The sequence below is a fragment of the Bos mutus genome, chromosome 8 (genome assembly GCF_027580195.1).
Source record: "Bos mutus isolate GX-2022 chromosome 8, NWIPB_WYAK_1.1, whole genome shotgun sequence".
Taxonomy (NCBI): domain Eukaryota; kingdom Metazoa; phylum Chordata; class Mammalia; order Artiodactyla; family Bovidae; genus Bos; species Bos mutus.
Window position 1 is genome coordinate 70,381,198 of NC_091624.1, and position 22,120 is coordinate 70,403,317.

At 43.1% G+C, this 22,120-nt stretch overlaps 1 protein-coding gene across 2 annotated transcripts in view; it reads left to right on the forward strand.

Moving 5' to 3' along the window:
* Nucleotides 1-22,120, forward strand: part of VLDLR (very low density lipoprotein receptor) — a 32,197-nt gene that overhangs the window by 8,564 nt on the left and 1,513 nt on the right. Inside the window, exons 3-19 of one of the 2 annotated variants that reach the window (XM_070375829.1) lie at nucleotides 5,129-5,248; nucleotides 9,264-9,386; nucleotides 10,782-10,904; nucleotides 12,562-12,933; nucleotides 13,036-13,158; nucleotides 13,249-13,371; nucleotides 13,814-13,933; nucleotides 14,038-14,163; nucleotides 14,652-14,823; nucleotides 15,679-15,897; nucleotides 17,334-17,452; nucleotides 18,021-18,160; nucleotides 18,495-18,636; nucleotides 19,472-19,618; nucleotides 20,506-20,589; nucleotides 20,971-21,051; nucleotides 21,902-22,071. In XM_070375829.1, coding sequence (XP_070231930.1) covers nucleotides 5,129-5,248; nucleotides 9,264-9,386; nucleotides 10,782-10,904; nucleotides 12,562-12,933; nucleotides 13,036-13,158; nucleotides 13,249-13,371; nucleotides 13,814-13,933; nucleotides 14,038-14,163; nucleotides 14,652-14,823; nucleotides 15,679-15,897; nucleotides 17,334-17,452; nucleotides 18,021-18,160; nucleotides 18,495-18,636; nucleotides 19,472-19,618; nucleotides 20,506-20,589; nucleotides 20,971-21,051; nucleotides 21,902-22,071 — 2,504 coding nt within the window. The remainder of the gene's footprint in view (nucleotides 1-5,128; nucleotides 5,249-9,263; nucleotides 9,387-10,781; nucleotides 10,905-12,561; nucleotides 12,934-13,035; nucleotides 13,159-13,248; nucleotides 13,372-13,813; nucleotides 13,934-14,037; nucleotides 14,164-14,651; nucleotides 14,824-15,678; nucleotides 15,898-17,333; nucleotides 17,453-18,020; nucleotides 18,161-18,494; nucleotides 18,637-19,471; nucleotides 19,619-20,505; nucleotides 20,590-20,970; nucleotides 21,052-21,901; nucleotides 22,072-22,120) is intronic. The other variant, XM_070375828.1, reaches the window with a different exon arrangement.

A 22,120-nucleotide genomic window follows, 5' to 3' on the forward strand; every position in this document is an offset into this window, starting at 1 on the left:
TCTGTACAGAGTGAAGTTCTTGTCTGAGCCTGACACAGAAACATCTCTTTGTTGTGGGCATTTCTTTTGGACTGCTCCTGCAAAGGTGCCACTCGGAGCCCTGCAGAGAACTCTGGCCCATTTGGAAGGCTTGGCATTTACTGTAAGATCTATACAGTTTTTTTTTCCCAAAGCTTATGTACTGCTCTTCCATATTAACCCTTGCAGGGACAATTAGACAACAATAGCAGGCTGCCTGTTAAATGCATGAAAACCCCTGAGTTTCTTGGAGCCAGTAAAATGCCAGCATATCTGGGTAACAACGTTACCTATTTAGGTAATAAGCAAGGCTCCCGTTTGTCGAGTCTGTTATCAACCGTGTGACATAACCAAGGAAATCGTCAGTGTTTCTGGGCATTCAGTCATTACAAATGTCAACAGCCTTATGGATGACTAGGTTCAAGTGACTTCCAACCCCCTGGCTCAGAGGCAGGGGTATTCACCCTAAGTATTAGAGCTGAAAGGAGACCCAGGTCTAGTCCAGCTGTTTGATTTCTTAAAGCTGTAGGACCCTTCCAAATTCTTACACAACATTTCAATGTTGAAAAGAAATACTGGTTGAAACAGAGACAGAACACCCAGGTTCCCTGCTGTCATAGCCTTTCCCCTGACTTCAACCACCTCAGTGCTGCAGAAGCATTCCCGTGAACCCCGTGACTTTGAAGAACCCACTAAAAACCCCATTTATTCTGACTTTTCACCTTTCTGAGCAAATAGACCCTGAACTAGAGAATGCCTAGCGCTTCAACTTATAACTTATTTTTTTTTTTTTGAGGCATCATTGGCTTTAGCTTAGCCTAAGCATTAAAAGGACCTTGGGTGTCGACGATTTCAAGCTCACCCTGTTCCCTTTATGAAAGTATAATACTGAACTGGAAACTTAACTGTCATGGCTGGAAATAGACTACAAGGCCACAATCCTGTAATCCCCCAAAGCTTTGCAAACCAAAAGCTTCTTAACTCATTTGGTGCTTCCAGTTCTCCTGGAGCTCTGCACGGCAGCATTCCTAGGTAGGCACCACAGGTGTAAAGGGAGAATCTTCTTGGAACCTGGACAGAAAACCCACTGTGCTGCAACCAGGTGGCTGAGCTGTCCCCCCACACTGCCCCCACCCTGCACAATGCAGGGAATTAAACGGAACCAGGAACTAGGAAGCCCTGTCAGAAAAGGCAATGGCACCCCACTCCAGTACTCTTGCCTGGAAAATCCCATGGACGGAGGAGCCTGGTAGGCTGCCGTCCATGAGGTCACTAAGAGTCGGACACGACTGAGTGACTTCACTTTCACTTTTCACTTTCATGCCTTGGAGAAGGAAATGGCAACCCAGTCCAGCGTTCTTGCCTGGAGAATCCCAGGGATGGGGGCCTGGTGGGAGGCCGTCTACCGGGTCGCACAGAGTTGGACACAACTGAAGCAACTTAGCAGCAGCAGCACCAGCAGGGAGCCCTGTGGCTCAAACAGTAAAGAATCTGCCTGCAATGCAGGATACCTGGGTTTGATCTCTGGATCGGGAAGATCTCCTGGAGAAGGAAATGGCAACCCACTCCAGGATTCTTGCCTGGAAAATCCCATGGACAGAGGATCCTGGGGGCCTACAGTCCATGGGGTCATGAAGCGTTGGACACTGAGCGACTAACACACTAACACAAACACAGGGAACCCTGTCTGCCCAGGAGCAATCTCCCAAAACAAAGTGCTTAGGAAACAAGAAACTGAGGCATGGCCATGGAGCTTAGCATCTTTCTTCTCCTCTCTTTAAAGAAAGGACCCTTTATAAAGTCAACTAGCTTTACCCAGCCCCACCCCAACCCTGCTGCTCTTTTAAACAAGCAGGGATGGCTGGTTAGTAGCATACTCCACTCCAACCCCATTATTTACCGTTCTTGATGGAGAGCCGTGTGTGCTGTGGTAAAACATAGCTTTATGACCATTGGGCAGAAGCTTGGGTGAAGTGGAAACATCTGAGATAAGAAAAGGTAGAAATTTTTTGTCTAAAGATACTGGAATAAACACTAAGAAAATGCCTGTGTCTGTCCTGAGTCCACTCAACAGCCACTCTTGAGGCAGCATTGGTGGGGTTTTAGCCCAGGATTTGTTACTGTTGATGACTTGTGTGTTACAGTTACATTCAGAGAGCCTCCTTAAGGTGACAGTGGACTGAACACCAGCCTTAGACTATTGTGTGCCCATCTTTAATCTCAGAGCAGCTGGAGTGTCTATAAAATCTGTAGCTTCAAGACTCATTTTAAAAGAGATCTGCCAGGTACCTAACCCTGAAGTGGAAAACCATTATCTATTGTCTACTTTAAAGTCCTGTCCAAGTCAGATTATATGGTTAAGTTTTCCATGTTTTTTGCCTCTCATTTTGACCAAACAGCTTTTGGTAACAAAAGCCTTTTGAAAAGGTATTTTGACTTTTCTGTCATATATGTATATTTCTGTTTTCTGACTATAAATTGTTATTTTTTTTAACTTTTAAAATAAAGTACTCAAAGTAGATTCTTACCACTCCCACAATCTTCAGAGGTAGTATGGATAAAGCACTGTAGCCAATGGGCCCTGGTTCAGATACCCCCCAGCATTTAGCTTCAGTCCCTGGTTGGGGAACATTCAAATGAATAAATAACAAAAAATGGTTAAGATTGTAAATTTGAAAAAACCCAAAAATCTGGGGCTGGGCAGAATTCCCTGGTGGTGCAGTGGTTAAGACTTAATGCTTTCACCATTGGGGTCTGGATTCAGTCCTTGGTCAGGACATTAAGATCCTGCAAGCCATGTGGTGGGGCCAAACAATTAAAATGTTTTAAAAAGTGAAAAATGAAATATAGGTAGGAAGTGCCATGGAGTCACACCCCTTTGAATCTGGGTCCTAGCTTAACTAGACTCTTGAGGGCAGAATGATACATATAGTTTTGAAACGAGCACATTTAGTACCTAAGTAATCACACACCCATATGGCAAACTAGGACCACCTTTTAATCTTCCTGGGAGCTAGCCACAAAGCCTAGAATGCTCCCAGACAGCAGGGAGTAGCTGATAGTAGGGAGGCCAACGAGAGCATTGTGTACATAATACAAGAGTCCCAGTCCGTGCTTGTCACTATAGCATCGGTTCCCATTCCTGCATGCCACAGCTGCAGATGCTGAAAGGTGCAGGAAGGCTCAAGGCTTTCTGCTTGGAAGGCCTCCCTGAGGATTCTACGTGAACTGTATACCTCCACTGGCTGGTTTTCTCGAATAGTTGCAGTATATCAGCATTTAGCAACCAGATCTTTGCCTTTAATCTCAAAGAAATTACATCCTCCAGGAGGACAAACCTGCTAATGGTAGGAAACACCTGAATGTTAGCTGCCCCATGCCCGGCAAAAAATGAGTGCCCTACTTCCAAGTGTTCATTCTTGCCATTATGCAAATTATATTCGTCCATGGAGCACAGGAAAACAGGCTCAGAGAAATAGAATCCAGGTGTGTGGCTTCACCCTGTTTTGCTGTTCTCACATCACTAAGTTAAAAATGATTTCCCTTTTTTAGGTGTGCAGAAAAGGGAACCCTCCTAACTGTTGGTGAGAATGTAAGTTGATACAGCCACTATGGAAAACAGTGTGGAGGTACCTTAAAAACTAAAAATAGAACTACCATATGATCCTGCAATCCCACTCCTAGGCATATATATGGAGAAAGTCATAATTCAAACAACTACCTGCACCCCTGTGTTCATTGCAGTGCTGTTTCCAATAGCCGAGACATGGAAGCAATCCAAATGTCCATGGACAGAGGAATGGATAAAGAAGATGTGATATGTATACATTTGGTTGCCCAAAAAGTTCATTTTAAAAACCCAAATGAACTTTTTGGCCAACCCAATACAATGGAATATTACTCTGCTATTAAAAAGAAATGAAATAATGCCATTTGCAGCAACATGGATAGAACTTAAGATTATCATACTAAGTGAAGTAAGTCAGACAAAACAAATATCATATGACATCACTTATATGTGGACTCTAAAAAGCTGATGCAAATGAACTTGTTTATAGAATTGACTCACAGACTTTAAAAACAAACTTATGGTTACCACAGGGGAAATGGGGGAGGAATAAATTAGGAATATGGGATTAATATATATACACTACTATATATAAAGTAGATAATCAATGTGGACCTAATGTATAGCATAGGGAACTCTACTCAATATTCTGTAATACCTATGTGGGAAAAGAATCTGAAGAAGAATGGATATATGTGTAACTGAGTCACTTTGCTGTACACCTGAAACTAACACATTGTAAATCAACTCTAATATAAAAATTAGATTTAAAAAAATGATCTCCCTTCACCTCTTAACTATGTCTTCTTCATGCTTTTTATCTTATCTTGGAGTCATTTTCTAAACATAGCTTTTTCCAATTAGACTCAAATTCTAAGACAAGGAGCCATGTATTAACCTCACCTCTGTCCTCGCCACCCCTTCTAAATCTCCTTTACTTTGCTCATAATAGAAACATCATTGATGAGTAACAGTATAGAATGTGGGCAAGAAATGCCATTAAAGGATTAGGATTTGGCTGCATGATTCTAGTGACACAAAATGACTTAGATAAATGAGAGAAATGAGTCCATGGTGAACCCCTGCCCCGCCACCTGCAGTTTGTAGGCAATCTACGTTCCTTATATCTTGGTCTGGCTTCATTGACTCAAGATCACTATTCCAGCCTCCATGCCTAGTTTTCAGGAGCCAGAAAGGAACAAAATTGAGGAAACTGGATCCCCTGTCCCTTTGAGGATATTTCTGGGAATTGTATATACCATTTCTGCTTACATCCATCAGCCAGAACATCCCATGGCAATGCCTCCTGCAAGAGAGACTGGGAGATCTAGTTTTATGTAGATAGTGTATGCTCAGCTAAGAACTCATTACTGTCAGCCACTGCCCCGAGGCCCATGCAGCTCCAGCCCCTACAGTGTTACAGCCTCTGAGGCTGCACCTGTCCCTCTGAAAGGACGCCTATCCGTGGGTTTCAGGTAACTAGCATCTCTAACTTACCACCTGGGTGTCCCAGCTTAGCTAAGTGTTCCCTCCTGCTTTTAGGAAGAAAAGCCAAATGTGAAGCCAACCAGTTCCAGTGCACAAATGGCCGATGTATCACACTGCTGTGGAAATGTGATGGGGATGAAGACTGCACTGATGGCAGTGACGAGAAGAACTGTGGTGAGTAAAGAGCTGCACAGCCTCACCTGTCTCCTCACTGGGACTTGGGCATTTTACTGAAAAAGGATGACATTCTCTTCACTTCTACAAATGTGTCAAGATTCTGAATCCACTCCTAAGAATTGCTCTGAACCAGAGTCCAAAGATTCTATACTTTCTGGTCTAGGAGGAATACCACTGAGTGTGTGAGGTTATTGACCTGAGTACAGAATCGTGAAGATAAAGTGGGGTTCCTTTCAAATGAAAGGACCTGGTTGATCTTAGATGAGGCAAACTTTTGGTGTAGGAAGCTAGGGAAAGGGAGGGGAAGACCAGGAATAGAGACAGAAGATTGCTTAGAAAAGACTTTTTAAAAATTCTCAAATGGTTTTGACCCCCAAAAAGCAAGCCATGGACAGTACGAAATCCCTTGCAGTTTCAGAGATTAATTCCTGTCATGTTTAGTCAACTTCAACTAGCCCACCAGGCTCCTCTGTCCATGGGATTCTCCAGGCAAGAATACTGGAGTGGGTTGCCATTTCCTTCTCCATGGGATCTTCCTGACCCAGGGATCAAACCCGGGTCTCCTGCATTGCAGGCAGACACTTCTCTGAGCCACCAGGGAAGCCCAGTTAGTTGCTAGGTGTAGTCAACTAGCCTATTTAGTCAACTTCAATTTGGATTCTACAAGCCATGTTCTATGAGTCCCAGTAACTCATAAGCCAGCCCAGATCAAAGATCAGATAAGGATTCTTTTACAATTCCTTTTCTCCAGAGATGCTAATTTTAAAGCACTAGACAGGATGGGAGGCATTCTCTTCCCAAAGAAAACAGGGATATGCCATTATACCGATCGATCAGCATTTATTAAAAGATTATTGTGAGAAATGACTGCTTTTGCAATTGGTGTGACCTCTTGTTAAGCCAGGACAGCTGTGAACTACATGTCATGATGACATTTAGGGACCTTGAATACAAGCTGAAGTTTGCTTTATGATCCCTTTGTTCCATGTCATTAAATTGCTGAAACAAGGTTGTTCATGAATGTCGGTGATAACGTTGTCTTTTACCTTTTAAAAAACGTTACATAAAGATATCTTCTGTACAAATTGAAAATACAGAAGAAAAATAGAGACTAAGTGTAGTTTTCATCAACTGCTATCTTGTTAGGCCCTTGCCTACTTCATGCATCATTACTAAAATTCTGTAGTATAAACATCCTGGCAGGCTGTCCTGTGCTTGAGCTCTCAGAGCAGTATCATGGATGCCTGCGTGCCAATATGTAAATTAGTAGCTCATTTGGAAGCAGAGTAAGTCCATTCTGCAATCTCAGGAAAGAAGCTTATCACCAGTCTCAGGACCAAGAATAGTTCTGTGTGACATGTTTACATCTTTGCATTCCAACACTAAGATCTTAATCTACTCTACAAGATATTGAGCTCCATGCTCTTTCTGTGTTACCTGGATAATATAATTCTTTCACTAGTTTTTTCTCACTAAAGGACCTCACTCTTGTCAACCGTGCTCTTGCTATAAGTAGCAATTCTTATTCTATGCTGAACTATGTATTTGGAAAAAACCCTTTTATGTTCTTAGAGAGTAATTATTATCTCCATGTTTGGAAGTTTGGAAGTCTTACTTTACCATCTGACTACCTCAGTAGAAACTAACCTGAGTCATTGTAGGGGTCATCACTGGCTTTTCCTAAAATAGTCTCCACATCAATCAGTTCTAGCTACATCACAGAAGACCTGGAAGAGATAAGGAGGTAGATGTACACACAATCTAGATCACACAAAATGGGAGAAAGGAAATATATTCTTGGCCATAATTTGTCTCTGCCTTCCAGGTATGAGAGTAGAGAAGGAAAGTGGGAGCTTTGCTTGGGAAGCTGTGAATGTTTATATGGAGATGTTCTGCCATGAAAGGCTACACAATTACTTAACACTTCTAAAGCTACTTCCTATTTTTCCTGTCCAACCTCTTGATGTTGAACTTGGTTACAACTTTATCAGGGCTTTTTCTTTCAAGCATGTCAACTAGCATATTTAGTCAACTTCAACTTGGATTCTACAAGCCATGTTCTGTGAGTCCCAGTAACTCATTCTTCTACAGGTGTTAGGCTGAACTGATAAATCAGTAACTCAGATACCCTCAGTATGGAACTAGCAGTTCTCTTTCCCCGTGACACATCTAAATTTCCATCCATCTCTCAAGGCCCAGTTCAAATAGCCCATCTTTCCCCTCCCGGTCTGTGTTCAGAATGGAGAGAGAGAAACCCTAGCAACCTACTGACCCCATGTGTCTCTTGTTCACTTTGTAATACAACCAAACTTCTCTACCCCTGTAACATCTTATACTTTGTAAATTCATGAGGTCTCTTTATAACCATTGCCTACTCTCTCTTTCACAACTTCTGAAGAGTATCACAGGGTGAATTACAATAACCGAGACCCTCTGGCATCTTTCTACAGGCTCAGGAGAAGATGGGCCTTGGATATCACTTAAACCATGAACACTGGGGTTTGAGCATTTCAGTGACTTTAGAAGCAGGTGTGAATCTGAAAATATGGCCTTTCTTGTTCCCTCGGCTACACAGTTTTAGGATATAAACAATCCTTTTCAGATCATCATAATTGATCATCCCATCTTGAGTTCTAGAAGTTGACTATAATCCTGTCTCTCCATTAACAATGCTCATTGCTCAGTTGTGTCCAGCTCTTTGCAACCCTATGGACTGTAGCCTACCAAGCTCCTCTGTGTGTGGGATTTTCCAGGCAAGAATACTGAAGTGGGTTGCCATTGGCTTCTCCGGGGGGATCTTCCTGACCCAGGGATTAAACCTGCATTTCCCGTGTCTCCTGCATTGGCAGGCGGATTCTTTACCACTGCACCACCTAGGAAGTCACCCCATTAACAATATCTGAGGCTAACCCAGAGCAGCCCTCTGGTTTTGTACACTCTGAATTGAGAGTTGTACCTGGCTTAAACCCCTGACTTGAAGTGGCCTCTTTCATGTTTTCAATAAATTGTTGACTTTTAGCTTATTTTCCATTCAGAATATTTGTTAATGAATGACTTAACTGGAAATTCAAGTAGAAAGTATAGGCACAGGGGTAAAGAAGAATATAACCTAAGAAGGATGCTCTTGGAATGCCCTATGTGGTTCCTTGTCAAGACTCTTACTGCCTGGGTACAGAGTTCCTCAAGGGTAGGATGACCATGCTGCTGGCTTTGCTTAGCACAGTCCTGGAATGACGTTTGTCTTCCTGGTAAAAATAAGAGTACCTTCTTTCTACTGAGACTGTGTCAATTTGGACAAATTACACAGTCACCCTAATTAAGGAGAAAAGTCTGCCCTAGTAAGAATTAGTAGCAGAACTGATACCTTGTCTCAGGCTGTTTAACTCTAGTAGCCAGTTATGAGGACTGGCAGCTTCCATAGTAAGTTCAGTGACTTTTAGCTGGTTGATGTGAGCCCACCCTTCGGTTGCTAAATACAACTTCTCTTACATTCAGATTTGAGCTTCCTTTATTTCTTATCCAGTGGATTCCTCTGCCCCAATAGACCTGTAGGGGTGACGGTATTTGGTACTGGAGCTTGGCCTTCTGTCTCTATGCTAAACCCATGTATTGTTACAAGGTGCCCCTAAAACAGTTATACTGTGAGCCAGTCGTAAGATGAAACGTTTGACTGTTAAACTTATGAAGCACTTAAATGACTTGGAAGAAATGCATTAAAAGAATGAACTTATTACTCAATCTCAATGTTATAAAATGAGCAAGAAGTTCATTGGAAGGGATCCCTTGACCTCAGTGTCCTCCAAGTCTCTCAAATGATCACCTTCCTCCTCTAGGGGAAAGGGAAGGTAAAAAAGATTTTTCTAAGGTCCTGCTGGATATTGGCAGTTAACTGCTAATTGACTTAGCTTTATTTTTAGAGTAAAGCATCTCAAATGCAGTTGTACCCCTAATGGGAATGTAGGGCTCTTGGGTGAGTGACTTCAACTTTAACCCTGCAAATCCACTTCTGTAGTGAAGAAGACATGCGCCGAGTCTGACTTTGTATGCAACAATGGCCAGTGTGTTCCTAATCGATGGCAGTGTGACGGGGATCCTGACTGTGAAGATGGTTCTGATGAAAGCCCAGAACAGTGCCGTGAGTGTGATTCGCTTTGGACTTGAACTTTCCCAAGCTGTTCCATGTCTCATAGCTCTAAGTATTGTATACTCTAAAACTTGCTTAGTTTTCCTTGCCCTTCTTTAAAGTTAGGCCAGTTGACTCCAAGGTCAGTCAGATCATTATCAGTCAATCTTGAATAATATTAAATAATGTTCTCCCTAATCTTAACAAGACTGACATTCTCTTGGGTAGCTTCACTATTGAACATTTAAGACTGAAGCCAGAAGATTTAAGAACTCCTTGACTAGGTGCATAGATTTCAAATGTTCGATGATAATGACGCTGAGCAGATGGTACTCTGGTCCTGGAAGCTAAGTCAAGATGTGAGGGTCCCCTGTCCGCCAAGTATAAGCTTTTAGATGCAGAATTTCTCATGTTATGAGAAAAAAATCTACTGCTGAAGGGGTAAGGTGACTAGAAACAGGATGATATTAGTGACTTTAAGAAACATGTAACCTAAAGGTGTTTAAGTGGGGAGCTTACAGCTTGTTCTTATATAATAGAAACTTCATAGGTATGCAAATACACATGTGTCCTTAGGCTTGACATTCAGGAGAAAGTCTATGACATCATAGAGGAAGATGATGTGGGATAGATAAATTAGAATCATTTGCATATCCTGGTGAAGAAAGTTTTCATGTTCCTTCTAAGGCAGTAGAGGCCTGCTAAAGCACTAAAAGTGGAAGTCTAATATGAACAAAGTTTAGGTCTGGAATATAAGATTACAAAGGAAAATTAAGCAAAAAGGAAGAGACGTGTGTTAATTGCAGTTCTCCAGGCAAGAAGTAAGGTGAATAAGAGCACTGGCCAAAGGAGGTGAGTTAGCATAGGTGAAGATGGGTTCCACAAAGATCCAGCTCCAAGTTTTAGTGGGGGACGACCCTGTAAAGTCAAGAATTAGAGGTTGCCCCTACTTCACAAGATATCAATCTGAAGGAGGCCTGTGAAGAAATTCAGGCAAAAGAAGACTTCATAGGTATTAGACCATCTGGCTTTTAATGAAGTTGGCATTTGTTGCCAATATCTGGGTGTGTCACTTGGTACCCAGCAAATACATAATGGTCAAGGAGCAGGCCAGCCAAGGAACCCAACCATGCCAAATAAAACAAAAGCCAGGAGTGCACACGCCACAGAACCTTGACAGAGTAGCACGGTCAAGGCTCTCGGGTGGACTGCCAGGTAGTCTAGGCTGGCCTGGCTCCCCAGCCATGGAGCCGACGGAAGATCTGCCCAGGCTCCAGCTAGTCAGTCGAATTTCAGCTGTGTGCCCGGCCACTGAGTTACAGATGTCACCACTTCCAGGCAGCACAGGAGCAGCAGCTTTGTGCTGATGAGTTCGGAGGCTCTTTTGAGACTGTATGTCATCAACAGATATGAGAACATGCCGCATAAATGAAATCAGCTGTGGTGCCCGCTCCACTCAGTGTATCCCAGTGTCCTGGCGGTGTGATGGTGAAAATGATTGTGACAGTGGAGAAGATGAAGAAAACTGTGGTAAGAAGATCAGTGTTGAGTGGCTTAACCCAGAGACCCTCTTGCTCCAAGAAGGGTGGGCGTGAAGGTGCAGTTGACTTGACTTGCTTTCTAGTGACTTCACTACCTGCTCGACTCCTTGTCTTTCCTAACTGCCCTCAAACTCAGAGAAGTGTGCATGGTAACTGACCATTGATTGCTTGGCTGGTTCTTCTAGGCAAATAGAAATAAGAAGGTAAGTCCTCCAAGGCACTTCCATGTAGAGATGGCTCAGTGAAGCAGCAATTGTGTGAAGTCTTGTCTTGGTTAGGACAGCAGCTCGTGGGCCTTCCTCACTTGGGCTCCATCAAACGAGGAGACTAAAGCCAGCAAACCCATCCCCAGGTTGAAACTGGATCTGCCTAGTGTCATAAATTACTTGAGTCTCACACAAGCATTCCTCAGCCCCCAAACTAGATTCTCTTTTAACCTTTCCAAAAGCTAAACTGGAACAGAAGGACAAATTAACGTCTTGCTGATGATACCCAAAGAAAACTCTAGCCAACTGATGGTACCTTTGTCTCCTATCACAGTTCCTACCTGTAAAAACTAACTCTGTTTCCTAGCCTTTCATGTTTCTGCTCTTGGAAAACGTGTAATAAAATGCTCCATGTTAAAGGTGAGGCCCTAGGAAAGTCTTTAGGTTGAACAGACATTGTGTTGAATGTTCTTTCAAGCGTCTACCTTTTTATAGGGCCTTTAAAACCATAGCTGCCGAGCCTGACAGGTATAGGCCTCCTGATGCAGTAAGTGTACAATGAGTTGAGGGCACTTGTGGTCGAAACACCAGTCTTGCGTGTAGAAGTCACATGCCAAGGTCATTACCATTGCACCTAGTCCAATGAGTTTTGGCACTGAATCCTAGAACTGAGCTTTATGTACTGGTAAGCCATGGAGCTGCCAAGTGTTTCCCTTTTCGATCTAGACTTTGCTTCCCAAGAGAGTCGTGGTCTCCACCCCAATTACCACCAAATTTTGACCTTTATTAATTTGGCAGGAATCTGAGTCAAAGTATGAACTGACTAGCTTATCATTATCTAGCACACCTGGCTGCTAGATTGCAGTTCTAGCCCCAAAAGTGACTTTCTAAAACTTGAAAATATTTATGACCTGTTATTCCTGATCCTGATTGGAAGGACTAAAAGAGAAGGGACCGTGTATGGTGGTATAATACATGGAGGCTTCTTTTTGGTGATGGTGTCACAATGCTTATTAGGAGTGAATGTTTGCTCATGTACCTGATGCCTGATCATCTCAGCTCAGGATGTGGCCTGGCCTGATGAGCAGTGTACCATTTAAAGAGAACTCATGTCCACCTTTCCCAATGAGGTATCTTGTGACAGTTTAAGTTATTAATTGCTGTCCCTTTAAGATGCTTCTCATCTCAAATGAATTTCTAGTCTTCATCTATTTTCTCATTCCTTCATTTCTGTTCCTCTTCAAATGTCCTTGCCTATTTTACATGTTAAGGCTGTTTCCCGGTGTTCTGGGAAATATTGATATAATCCAACTTTCACTTTTAAGTTAGGTGAAAAAGCTGGGGTTCATGATCCATGACCTGCATGTTAGATTTGGGGACAAGAGGCTTGAAAGGACAAGTCCTGATGAGTTTTCAATGGGACATCTTGTCTCTCAATAGGCAACGTAACGTGTAGCTCTGATGAGTTCACCTGCTCCAGTGGCCGCTGCATCTCCAGGAACTTCATGTGCAATGGCCAGGATGACTGCAGCGATGGCAGCGACGAGCTGGACTGCGCCCCACCAACCTGTGGGCCCCACGAGTTCCAGTGCAGCACCTCCTCCTGCATCCCCATCAGCTGGGTGTGCGACGATGATGCAGACTGCTCGGACCAGTCGGATGAGTCCCTGGAGCAGTGCGGCCGCCAGCCAGTGATCCACACCAGGTGCCCGGCCAGCGAGATCCAGTGTGGCTCTGGCGAGTGCATCCACAAGAAATGGCGATGCGATGGGGATCCCGACTGCAAGGACGGCAGCGATGAGGTCAACTGTCGTAAGTCACTTTCCTGTCAGTGTGGCATGCGCAGCTCTCACCCAGATATCCACCAGGGACACTTCGGCTGACTTCACCCCATGCCATTCTGTCCCCCTGTAGCTTCCCGAACCTGCCGACCCGACCAGTTTGAGTGTGAGGACGGCAGCTGTATCCACGGCAGCAGGCAATGTAATGGCATCCGAGACTGCGTGGATGGTTCTGATGAAGTCAACTGCAAGAATGGTGGGTGTCCCCTGGTTGTGGGTTGTTAGTCCAATGGTTGCTCTGATCAGACCCACTGATGGAATCTCTCTTCCGTGTCTCGGTTTGTAGTCAATCAGTGCTTGGGTCCCGGGAAGTTCAAGTGCAGAAGTGGGGAATGCATTGATATCAGTAAAGTGTGCAACCAGAAGCAGGACTGCAGGGACTGGAGTGACGAGCCCCTGAAAGAATGCCGTAAGTAAAGGGGTTGCGTGAGGACAGAGTGGGACAGGTTAAGCAGACCCAGCAGAGCTAATGCAGTTTGGAGCCTGCCTAATGCCTGGGTAAACTACATTAATGAATTAGGTTCAGTTGCTGGGCTTAAAAGTGAAATGTTATGACTTAAAAGTGCTGACAAAGTAGTTCATAGTTTCACCCCCTTAATGATAACCAATCAGCAATAGAGAACCTTGACTAAATACTGCTTAACCAACTGTTAACTTGCCAAGAGATTGGGTTTACTATTTCCCCAATACAGACTGAGATGTGTATCTGCAAGGCCCATTATTAGATCTTGAAAAATCATGGGTTTGACTAGACTATCTAGACAAGTTATCACGAATAGCCTGGATTTTAAATGTTAATAGATCAAATATCAATTTGAGTATTAAGTAACTCTACTATCTTTTTATTTCAGATGTAAATGAATGCTTGGTTAATAATGGTGGATGCTCCCATATCTGCAAAGACCTAGTTATAGGCTATGAATGTGACTGTGCAGCTGGGTTTGAACTCATAGATAGAAAAACCTGTGGAGGTGAGTTGAAGAACAGAGCCTGAGAACAGAGGGTGATGGGAAAGGTCAGAAGATCTCTGTAGATCATCTAGGAAAAGCAAGACTAATTCTAATTTCCCTCCTAGATATTGATGAATGCCAAAATCCGGGAATCTGCAGTCAAATTTGTATCAACCTAAAAGGCGGTTACAAGTGTGAATGTAGTCGTGGCTATCAAATGGATCTTGCCACGGGCGTGTGCAAGGCAGTAGGTAAATGGACTTGGACTAGTGTTGCTCTAGTACCTTTATGAGCAAGTGCTCATGAAAGGTACAGCCAGTGACTACAACAGTCAAATGAAATATGAAAATAAAACAGTACTTGAGAGCAATGCTAGTAAATTCACAGTGCAATTGCAGATGTTAGATAGCAAATCATTGCCCCAGATGCCTGCCTTGGTCAATTCCTTTTACATATGTATCATGAATACCTGCTTATTCTCTGCTTCCAAAACTTGAGTGCAATTCAAATAAGTAACATGCATCAGCTGCCCTATTTTGTTGAATGCTGTGACCCGAGGATGGCCTTCTTAAACAGTAGGAAGTGCTCGCAGGCCCGGGGCACAGACTTCGGCACGAGTACTCCTGGAGTGTTCAGCAGTGCCCTCACTTTTTAAGTGCTCCTCTATTGGGAGGAAGTAACTTGGAAGGACCTTGTCTTCTTTCAGCAAAGCTAAATTAACCTGACTCCTGTCTTGCAGGCAAAGAGCCAAGTTTGATCTTCACCAATAGACGAGACATCAGGAAGATTGGCTTGGAGAGGAAAGAATATATCCAACTAGTTGAACAGCTGAGAAACACTGTGGCTCTCGATGCTGACATCGCTGCTCAGAAACTGTTCTGGGCTGATCTAAGCCAAAAGGCCATCTTCAGGTAACTTACAGTTCCGTTCTTGGTGTCTTGGTCTAAGTCATTGCCACTGGCCTTTTGAAGGTTTGGAGGAATTTCCCTCATCTCTAGTTCCAGTCTAGCATTGAATGTCAGGAATGTTAAATCTAAGGGGCTTTCCAGGTGGCGCTAGTGGTAAAGAACCCACCTGCCAATGCAGGAGACTTGAGATGCGGGTTCAGTTCCTAAGTAGGGAAGATCCCCTGGAGGAGGGCATGGCAACCCACTCCAGTATTCTTGCCTGGAGAATCCCATGGACAGAGGAACCTGGCAGGCTACAGTCCATAGGGTCACAAAGAGTCAGACACAACTGGAGCAACTTAGCATACATACACATTAAATCTAAACACTGATTCTTTAATTATTAAATTACTATCAGTTCCTCATTTGAAACTAACATTTGAAACTAACAATCACCTGTAAAATAAAAGATGGCTACAATTATAAGATTATAACAGGTAACATCTTAATTTCTCTGATGTTCTCCCTTTTTTTTTTTTTCCAGTTAGTTGAGTTAGTTCATAGTTGCTACAACTAGAATGGTAGTGGTAGCTTTTTCTTGTTGGGAACTGTAGAAACTCAGATGATAGTTACTGAAGCAGATAGCTTCACTTAAGAGTATGGTGTTCTTGCAAGTAGAATGCAGACCAACAAGATCACTTACAGTGTTAGTAATTTGGAATCAGTAAGCAGCGTGGTTACATATTTTGAGTGTTGAACTATGGGGTTACTAGAGTTCATTCTGAACAAAGTAGCTGACCATTTTGTGAGCAGAAAGTCCATTCTCCAGGCTCCGATGGTGTCAAACTCTTAAATTTCTTGTGACCTATTCTGTTTCAGTGCCTCAATTGATGACAAAGTTGGTAGACATGTTAAAATGATCGACAATGTCTATAATCCTGCAGCCATTGCTGTTGATTGGGTGTACAAGACCATCTACTGGACTGACGCGGCTTCTAAGACTATTTCAGTAGCTACCCTAGACGGAACCAAGAGGAAGTTCCTGTTTAACTCTGACTTGCGAGAGCCTGCCTCCATAGCTGTGGACCCGTTGTCTGGGTTTGTATTCTGTGTTTTTCATCACATAGACTTTCAGATGCTATCTGTGTAGGTCAGGAGCTTCCCTTGTGCCTAAAATAGTACTGAAATCCCAAGATTTAACAGCTCCCTACAACAAAGAATGATCTAGTACAAGATGTCAGTGGTGCCATAGTTGAGCAAGCCGGGAATGGACTCATCTATATGACAGGCCCTCCCTGAGCAGGTGACTGCTAGTTCACATGAATGAAACAATTCTGATTTGAGATACATCGAAAGCTGTATCTAAACTCTTATGCCCACCCAGCTTCTGTGCAAGTGATTTTTTACACTGAAGTATAGTTGATTTACAATGTGTTAATTTCTGCTTTTTAGCAAAGTGATTCAGCTATATGTATATGTGTGTGTGTGTGTATGTATATATATAGGGCTTCCCTTGTGGCTCAGACGGTAAAGAATCTGCCTGCAACATAGGAGACCTGGGTTCAATCCCTGGATTGAGAAGATCTCCTAAAGAAAGTAATGGCAACCCACTCCAGTATTCTTGCCTGGAAATATATATATATCTGGAGATACATAAATACACACACACACACACACACATATATATATATACACATTCTTTTTCATATTCTTTTCCCTTATGGTTTATCACAAGATATTAAATATAGTTCCCTGTGCTGTACAGTGGGACCTTGTTTATCCAGTCTATATATAATAGTTTGTATCTGCTAATCCCAAACTCCCAATCTACCCCTCCCTTCTCCCCCATGTCCCTCTTGGCAACCATAAGTCTGTCTCCATGTCTGTGAGTCTGTTTCTGCTTCATAGATAGGCTCATTTCTAAATGCAAGTGATTTAATTTTTGTCTGAACACTTTTATCAGGTTAGCTCTGAATGATCCAACCTAAGTCACATGAGATGTGAGGATTTTGGTAACCACGTTATCTCTAGGCTTTCATCTAAGTGTGCAAGTTGTCTGAAATCCAATGAAAATAAATAAACCTCTCTAGAAACATTTCACTGAGGACTTCCTCCAAATTGCCCTTAAATAAAACAAGAAAGCAGCTATTAGCAATTTGACCAAGGCTGTAGTAATCACAATTGACTCCCATGAAGCCTCACTGTGTTCTCACAGCCCAGCCCTGGGTGTCTGTAAAACTTACCAGATACTCGCTTTTTACTCTCTTGAAAACATTGGCCTTTCATAAAGGAAATATATAACCTGTGACTTCGGGCTGAAGTTTAATATCAGGCTTATATAGTTTAATATAGTTAACAATGAGCTTGTCGATCCAGAGTGTTAACTTTTGTTTACCCAGAACATAACTTTGACCCTTAAGTGGTACAATTTATACTCTAGAGTTTCCCATTTACTCTTTGAACATGTATGTCTCAAGCTACAACTTTATTCCTTCTAAACCACTGAAGCTGATTTCTAATTTAATTCTTCCCAGCTTTGTTTACTGGTCAGACTGGGGTGAACCAGCTAAAATTGAAAAAGCAGGAATGAATGGGTTTGACAGACGGGCGCTGGTGACAGCGGACATCCAGTGGCCTAATGGAATTACACTTGGTATGTGCTTTCTTCCCTCCTCAACCACGGTTCAACTGTCTGCAGAGTTTTACTAATCTCTATAGTGAATGCTGGACTATAGCAGACAACTCTAAGATTCCTTCTTAAGCAAGGATTTGTGATGAGAAGAACCAAACAGTACAAGTGGAACAGTGGACTTAACAAATCACTTGCTCCATAATTACTAGCTTTTCTATCCATCCGGGGCTAATCTGTGACATGAATTAGGTGAACTCTCATCATAAACACTCCTGACCTAGGTGCCTTACATTGCCTGAATTTCAGGGCACTTCTGGCTCCTAAGGGGAGAACAACAAAATGCTGGCCTCTTTTAATACGTCTTTGATGTCACTAACACTTGAGTCAGTTACTTTGACAATCTCAGATACCCCTTGAGTCCCCCCAGATGTATGTGGGTGCAGATTCTGCATGCTGCTGCACAAGATTTGGGGGACCCTGTTAAGAACCCCTGCTAGAGGAGGAACAGGGAAAGCAGAGTACTGAATTCCTTAGATATTTTAAATGGAAGCAGACCAGTTCTGACTTCTGACCATTCTTTTCCTACCAGACCTTATAAAGGGCCGCCTCTATTGGCTGGATTCCAAATTGCACATGTTATCCAGTGTGGACTTGAACGGCCAAGATCGCAGGATAGTCCTGAAGTCTCTGGAATTCCTAGCTCATCCCCTGGCACTCACAATATTTGAGGTAAGATGTGTGTCTCACATTTAAGCATATACCTCTGAGATACTGTAGCAGCTTGGAGAGAAAGAATAGGGGAAGGAGGGAAGGATGGAGGGGCATGACTTGAGAAACCTAAACCCAAACCTGGGCCATCACCTAAAACCTGGGCCAGTTGACATACTGATTCCTCATAGCATTTTAAGAGCCTGAACTTGCTTCTCTTAGAGTTTTACATCTGACATCCCAACCCAGCCTTAAATAAATTTGATCCATTAAATTGGCAGTAAATAATAATGACCTTAGAGACTGACTCATGTTGATCCTACATGTACATACTAATTTGGGGGTTCTGTTTTAGGATCGTGTCTACTGGATAGATGGGGAAAATGAAGCAGTCTATGGTGCCAATAAATTCACTGGCTCGGAGCTGGCCACTCTAGTTAACAACCTTAATGATGCCCAGGACATCATTGTCTATCACGAACTTGTACAACCATCAGGTATCGTGGGGAAGCAGAGCCCCTCTGGCTACTTTCAGGGCAGCAGCCTGACACAGTGCCCTCTGGGTATCAGCAGCTCCCTAGCAACTCAGCTTGCTCCACGATGGAAATTTCCCCCCACTGGACCCTCCCTCCAACCCTTCAGACCTGGTGCTCAGTATAGTCTGACTTACAGGTCAAAGAGCTTCAGAACTTCAGCTTTTAGCTTCCCTCCCAACTGTCAGCCTCCTGACTTTTATATCAATCCCTTCCATCCCCCTTGGCATTCATTCCTTCTTGCTACAACTATTGCACTAAGCCTGCAAAGTAGCTTTTATGCCATCACCTTTCCCTCTCTCTCCACCATGACATGTCTTGTATGGAACTATATAGATGCTCAAACACATCTGGGCATGTGGTCTCCTGCTCAGAATACACGACTGGTTCTATCTAAATGAAACCTCTAAGCCTCCCTGTAGCTGGGTTCCTCCCATTCTGTGGGAGTGAGACAAAGCCAGAAGAGCATGCTTCTCTCCTTCCTCTGAGCCTTGGCTGTAAGCTTTGGACCGATAGTGAAGCCTCTGCTCACTCACCTCCTTTGCCCACCTCCTCCCTCCATACATCTGTGTACAGCATAACTCTTTTCCTACTTCCAAGAAGTTGTCTGGCTCTGTGTGTCCTTAGAGCATGCTGCCTGTACTCCTACTATTTATCCTTCATGAGTATTGGCTTAACTTTAGGGGTTGACAGAGCAATCCTTAGAGACAAGGACTCATGTCTTCAGCATCTAGAACCAAGCTTTATGTATAGCAGGCACTGGAAGACCCATTTTGAAAAGACTTTTCTTTCTGAATAGGTAAAAACTGGTGTGAAGAAGATGTGGAGAATGGAGGATGTGAATACCTCTGCCTGCCAGCCCCACAGATTAATGACCACTCTCCAAAATACACCTGTTCCTGTCCCAATGGATACAATCTAGAGGACAATGGCCGAGAGTGTCACAGTAAGGCTTTTTTCCTTTTCAACCATAAGCAGGACCTACAACAGGCAATAGGATAAAACACTAGCTATAAAAATTAGCCTGGATTTTAAGAATTCTGTTTTAACTCACTCTTGGAATAAATTAGAGAACGTATCTGCTACCAACTCTACCAAGAGTTCGTGTCATTCCTTGAGGACTGACTTCTAACTCACATAAGATGAGTTTATAGGTGACTATACTGATTTGTACCAATTAGTCCCATAACAGCACTGACCCAGCCAACTTGCAGATTCTTAAAGTCTTAACATTGTCTTTCAAAGAAAGGGTCTGAAATGAGGCTTAAAGAATGCCAGGGTTCCAGGAAAACTTCTCGCCCCAGTGGGTGACATTATCTTAAACTCATACTTAAATGAAACTTGCATCTTGATCTCCTGTTCTTAGCTTTTGACTAAGTGGCAAATTAAAACTTACATGTTGTGAATTAGGATCTCATAATGTGAGGTTTTTATTAGCATGATACTGAGTCCCTGCAGGGACAAGCTCGGTTTACTGAGAAAGCAATTACAAAACAATTTGACAGTGAGACTAGTATGCCTGGTAATATGGTTTTGAGAGCATTTCTTGCAACTCCCAGGAGCCTGGGACTTTGCCTAGAGAGGTCATTAAGTGTGGCTGTGTATCTTTTTGAATTGTCAAATTCCCAGTGCTTACAGTTCTGCCCAAAGACTTGTGTATCTGGGTTTTTCTGAGGTTTCCCTTAGTTTTGACACATCCACCATGCAGCTGGGTTCAGCAGTGGTTTGTCAATTTCCCCGTGTTAAAATAACCCACTGCATGGCTTGTCTGGACTAAAGAGCTAGCCACTCTGGAACCTTGGCATTAACCAGGTTCTTGGTTTTATAATTTAGGTACTGCAACTACTGTGAATTACAATGAGACAAAAGATACCAACACAGCAGAAATTTCTCCAACTAGTGGACTAGTTCCTGGAGGTATTGGGTTCAGTACTGCAAATGGTTAATCTCAACTAACAGCCACACTCTTTGTACCTGTCCCTTACATCATTAATGCAGCCTTTAACTCCTCGTTCTACCCCTAATTGGTAACCTGTATTTAAATTCCAAAGACTTAGAACCTGCAGCTCTTAGCCTGACCTGACTTAGTAAGACATCTGTGAGAGAGCTGTTCATGAAATGGCTATTATAACGTGAGACTCAGAAGTACTTCTAGACCAGATGTTCTTGGTAAACAGTTGGAGTAGAGACTGAGCAGCAGTGGTGGATGCAAGAGGGCATGAGGCTCTCTACCAGGTGGGTGAATTTCTAAGTCTGAATTCAGATCCTTCTAAACTGATTCCCTTTATTCCCTTGTAGGGATCAATGTGACCACAGCAGTGTCGGAGGTCAGTGTTCCCCCTAAAGGGACTTCTGCTGCCTGGGCCATCCTTCCCCTCTGTAAGTACATTCCCCACACATCTGGATCCAAGGAACTTCATAGATACTGGATGGCTGTTTCTAGTTTGTCTAGAGATGCCCTTCCTGTAGCTCCTTGTACTGTCACAGCACTCCGGACACTGAATCACCCTTGGCCCCTCCCCAAGCTGGCATGCTCATTTAAGAGTCCATAACCTTCTCTACAGTGGTGTCCTTAGCATGGCAACTGGCAGGCATGAATGTTCAGTTGTTAAGTGCTCACTGCTTTCTACTTCAGAATTGTTTGTCTGGCCTTATCCCCTTTCATAATAAGTCCGTCCCAGTGAAGAGCACTTTTCTGTTCCCCTTCGAAATATGTATAATACTTCATACAGAGGAGATACATGAGTTCTTAAATGATTTGAGGAGTTATAGAAGGTACATTAAAAATAGTTAAGCCTTTTCAAGCCCAGGAAGGGCTTGAATGCCCTAACACTATTCTAGGGCATGTGAAGTGTGAGGCACTGTGCTACAGTGGTCTCTTTATCCTAAATTATGGGATTCCAAGCTTAGCTAACTCACCAGGAGGACCATCTGAAGAACTCTCCAGAAGCTTCTGAAATTTGAACTTGATCAGCCTGGGGAGGAGCCAAGGACTCCACAACTGCCCAGACGGAGGTGTCTAGCTATGCATCAGTGTCTATAAAACAACACAACCTCTGGTCTGAACTTGTTTTAAGCTCCTACCCCATTTATATTCTAATTTCTAGTCATCCCAGCTTCTTAAAACGTGAAGATTTTATTAGTTAACAATCATGGATTCTTGAGCATCCTCCTTTTTTGTATGTTTTGAGACTAGACCTTGATTAGTCACCTTCTAACTTTTTTTCAGTACTCTTAGCAATGGCAGCAGTAGGTGGCTACTTGATGTGGCGGAATTGGCAACATAAGAACATGAAAAGCATGAACTTTGACAATCCTGTGTACTTGAAGACCACTGAAGAGGACCTGTCAATAGACATTGGTAGACACAGTGCTTCTGTTGGACACACGTACCCAGCAGTAAGTCAGCTCTGTGTCTTTATGTACATGACTTGCAGTGAGACCACGA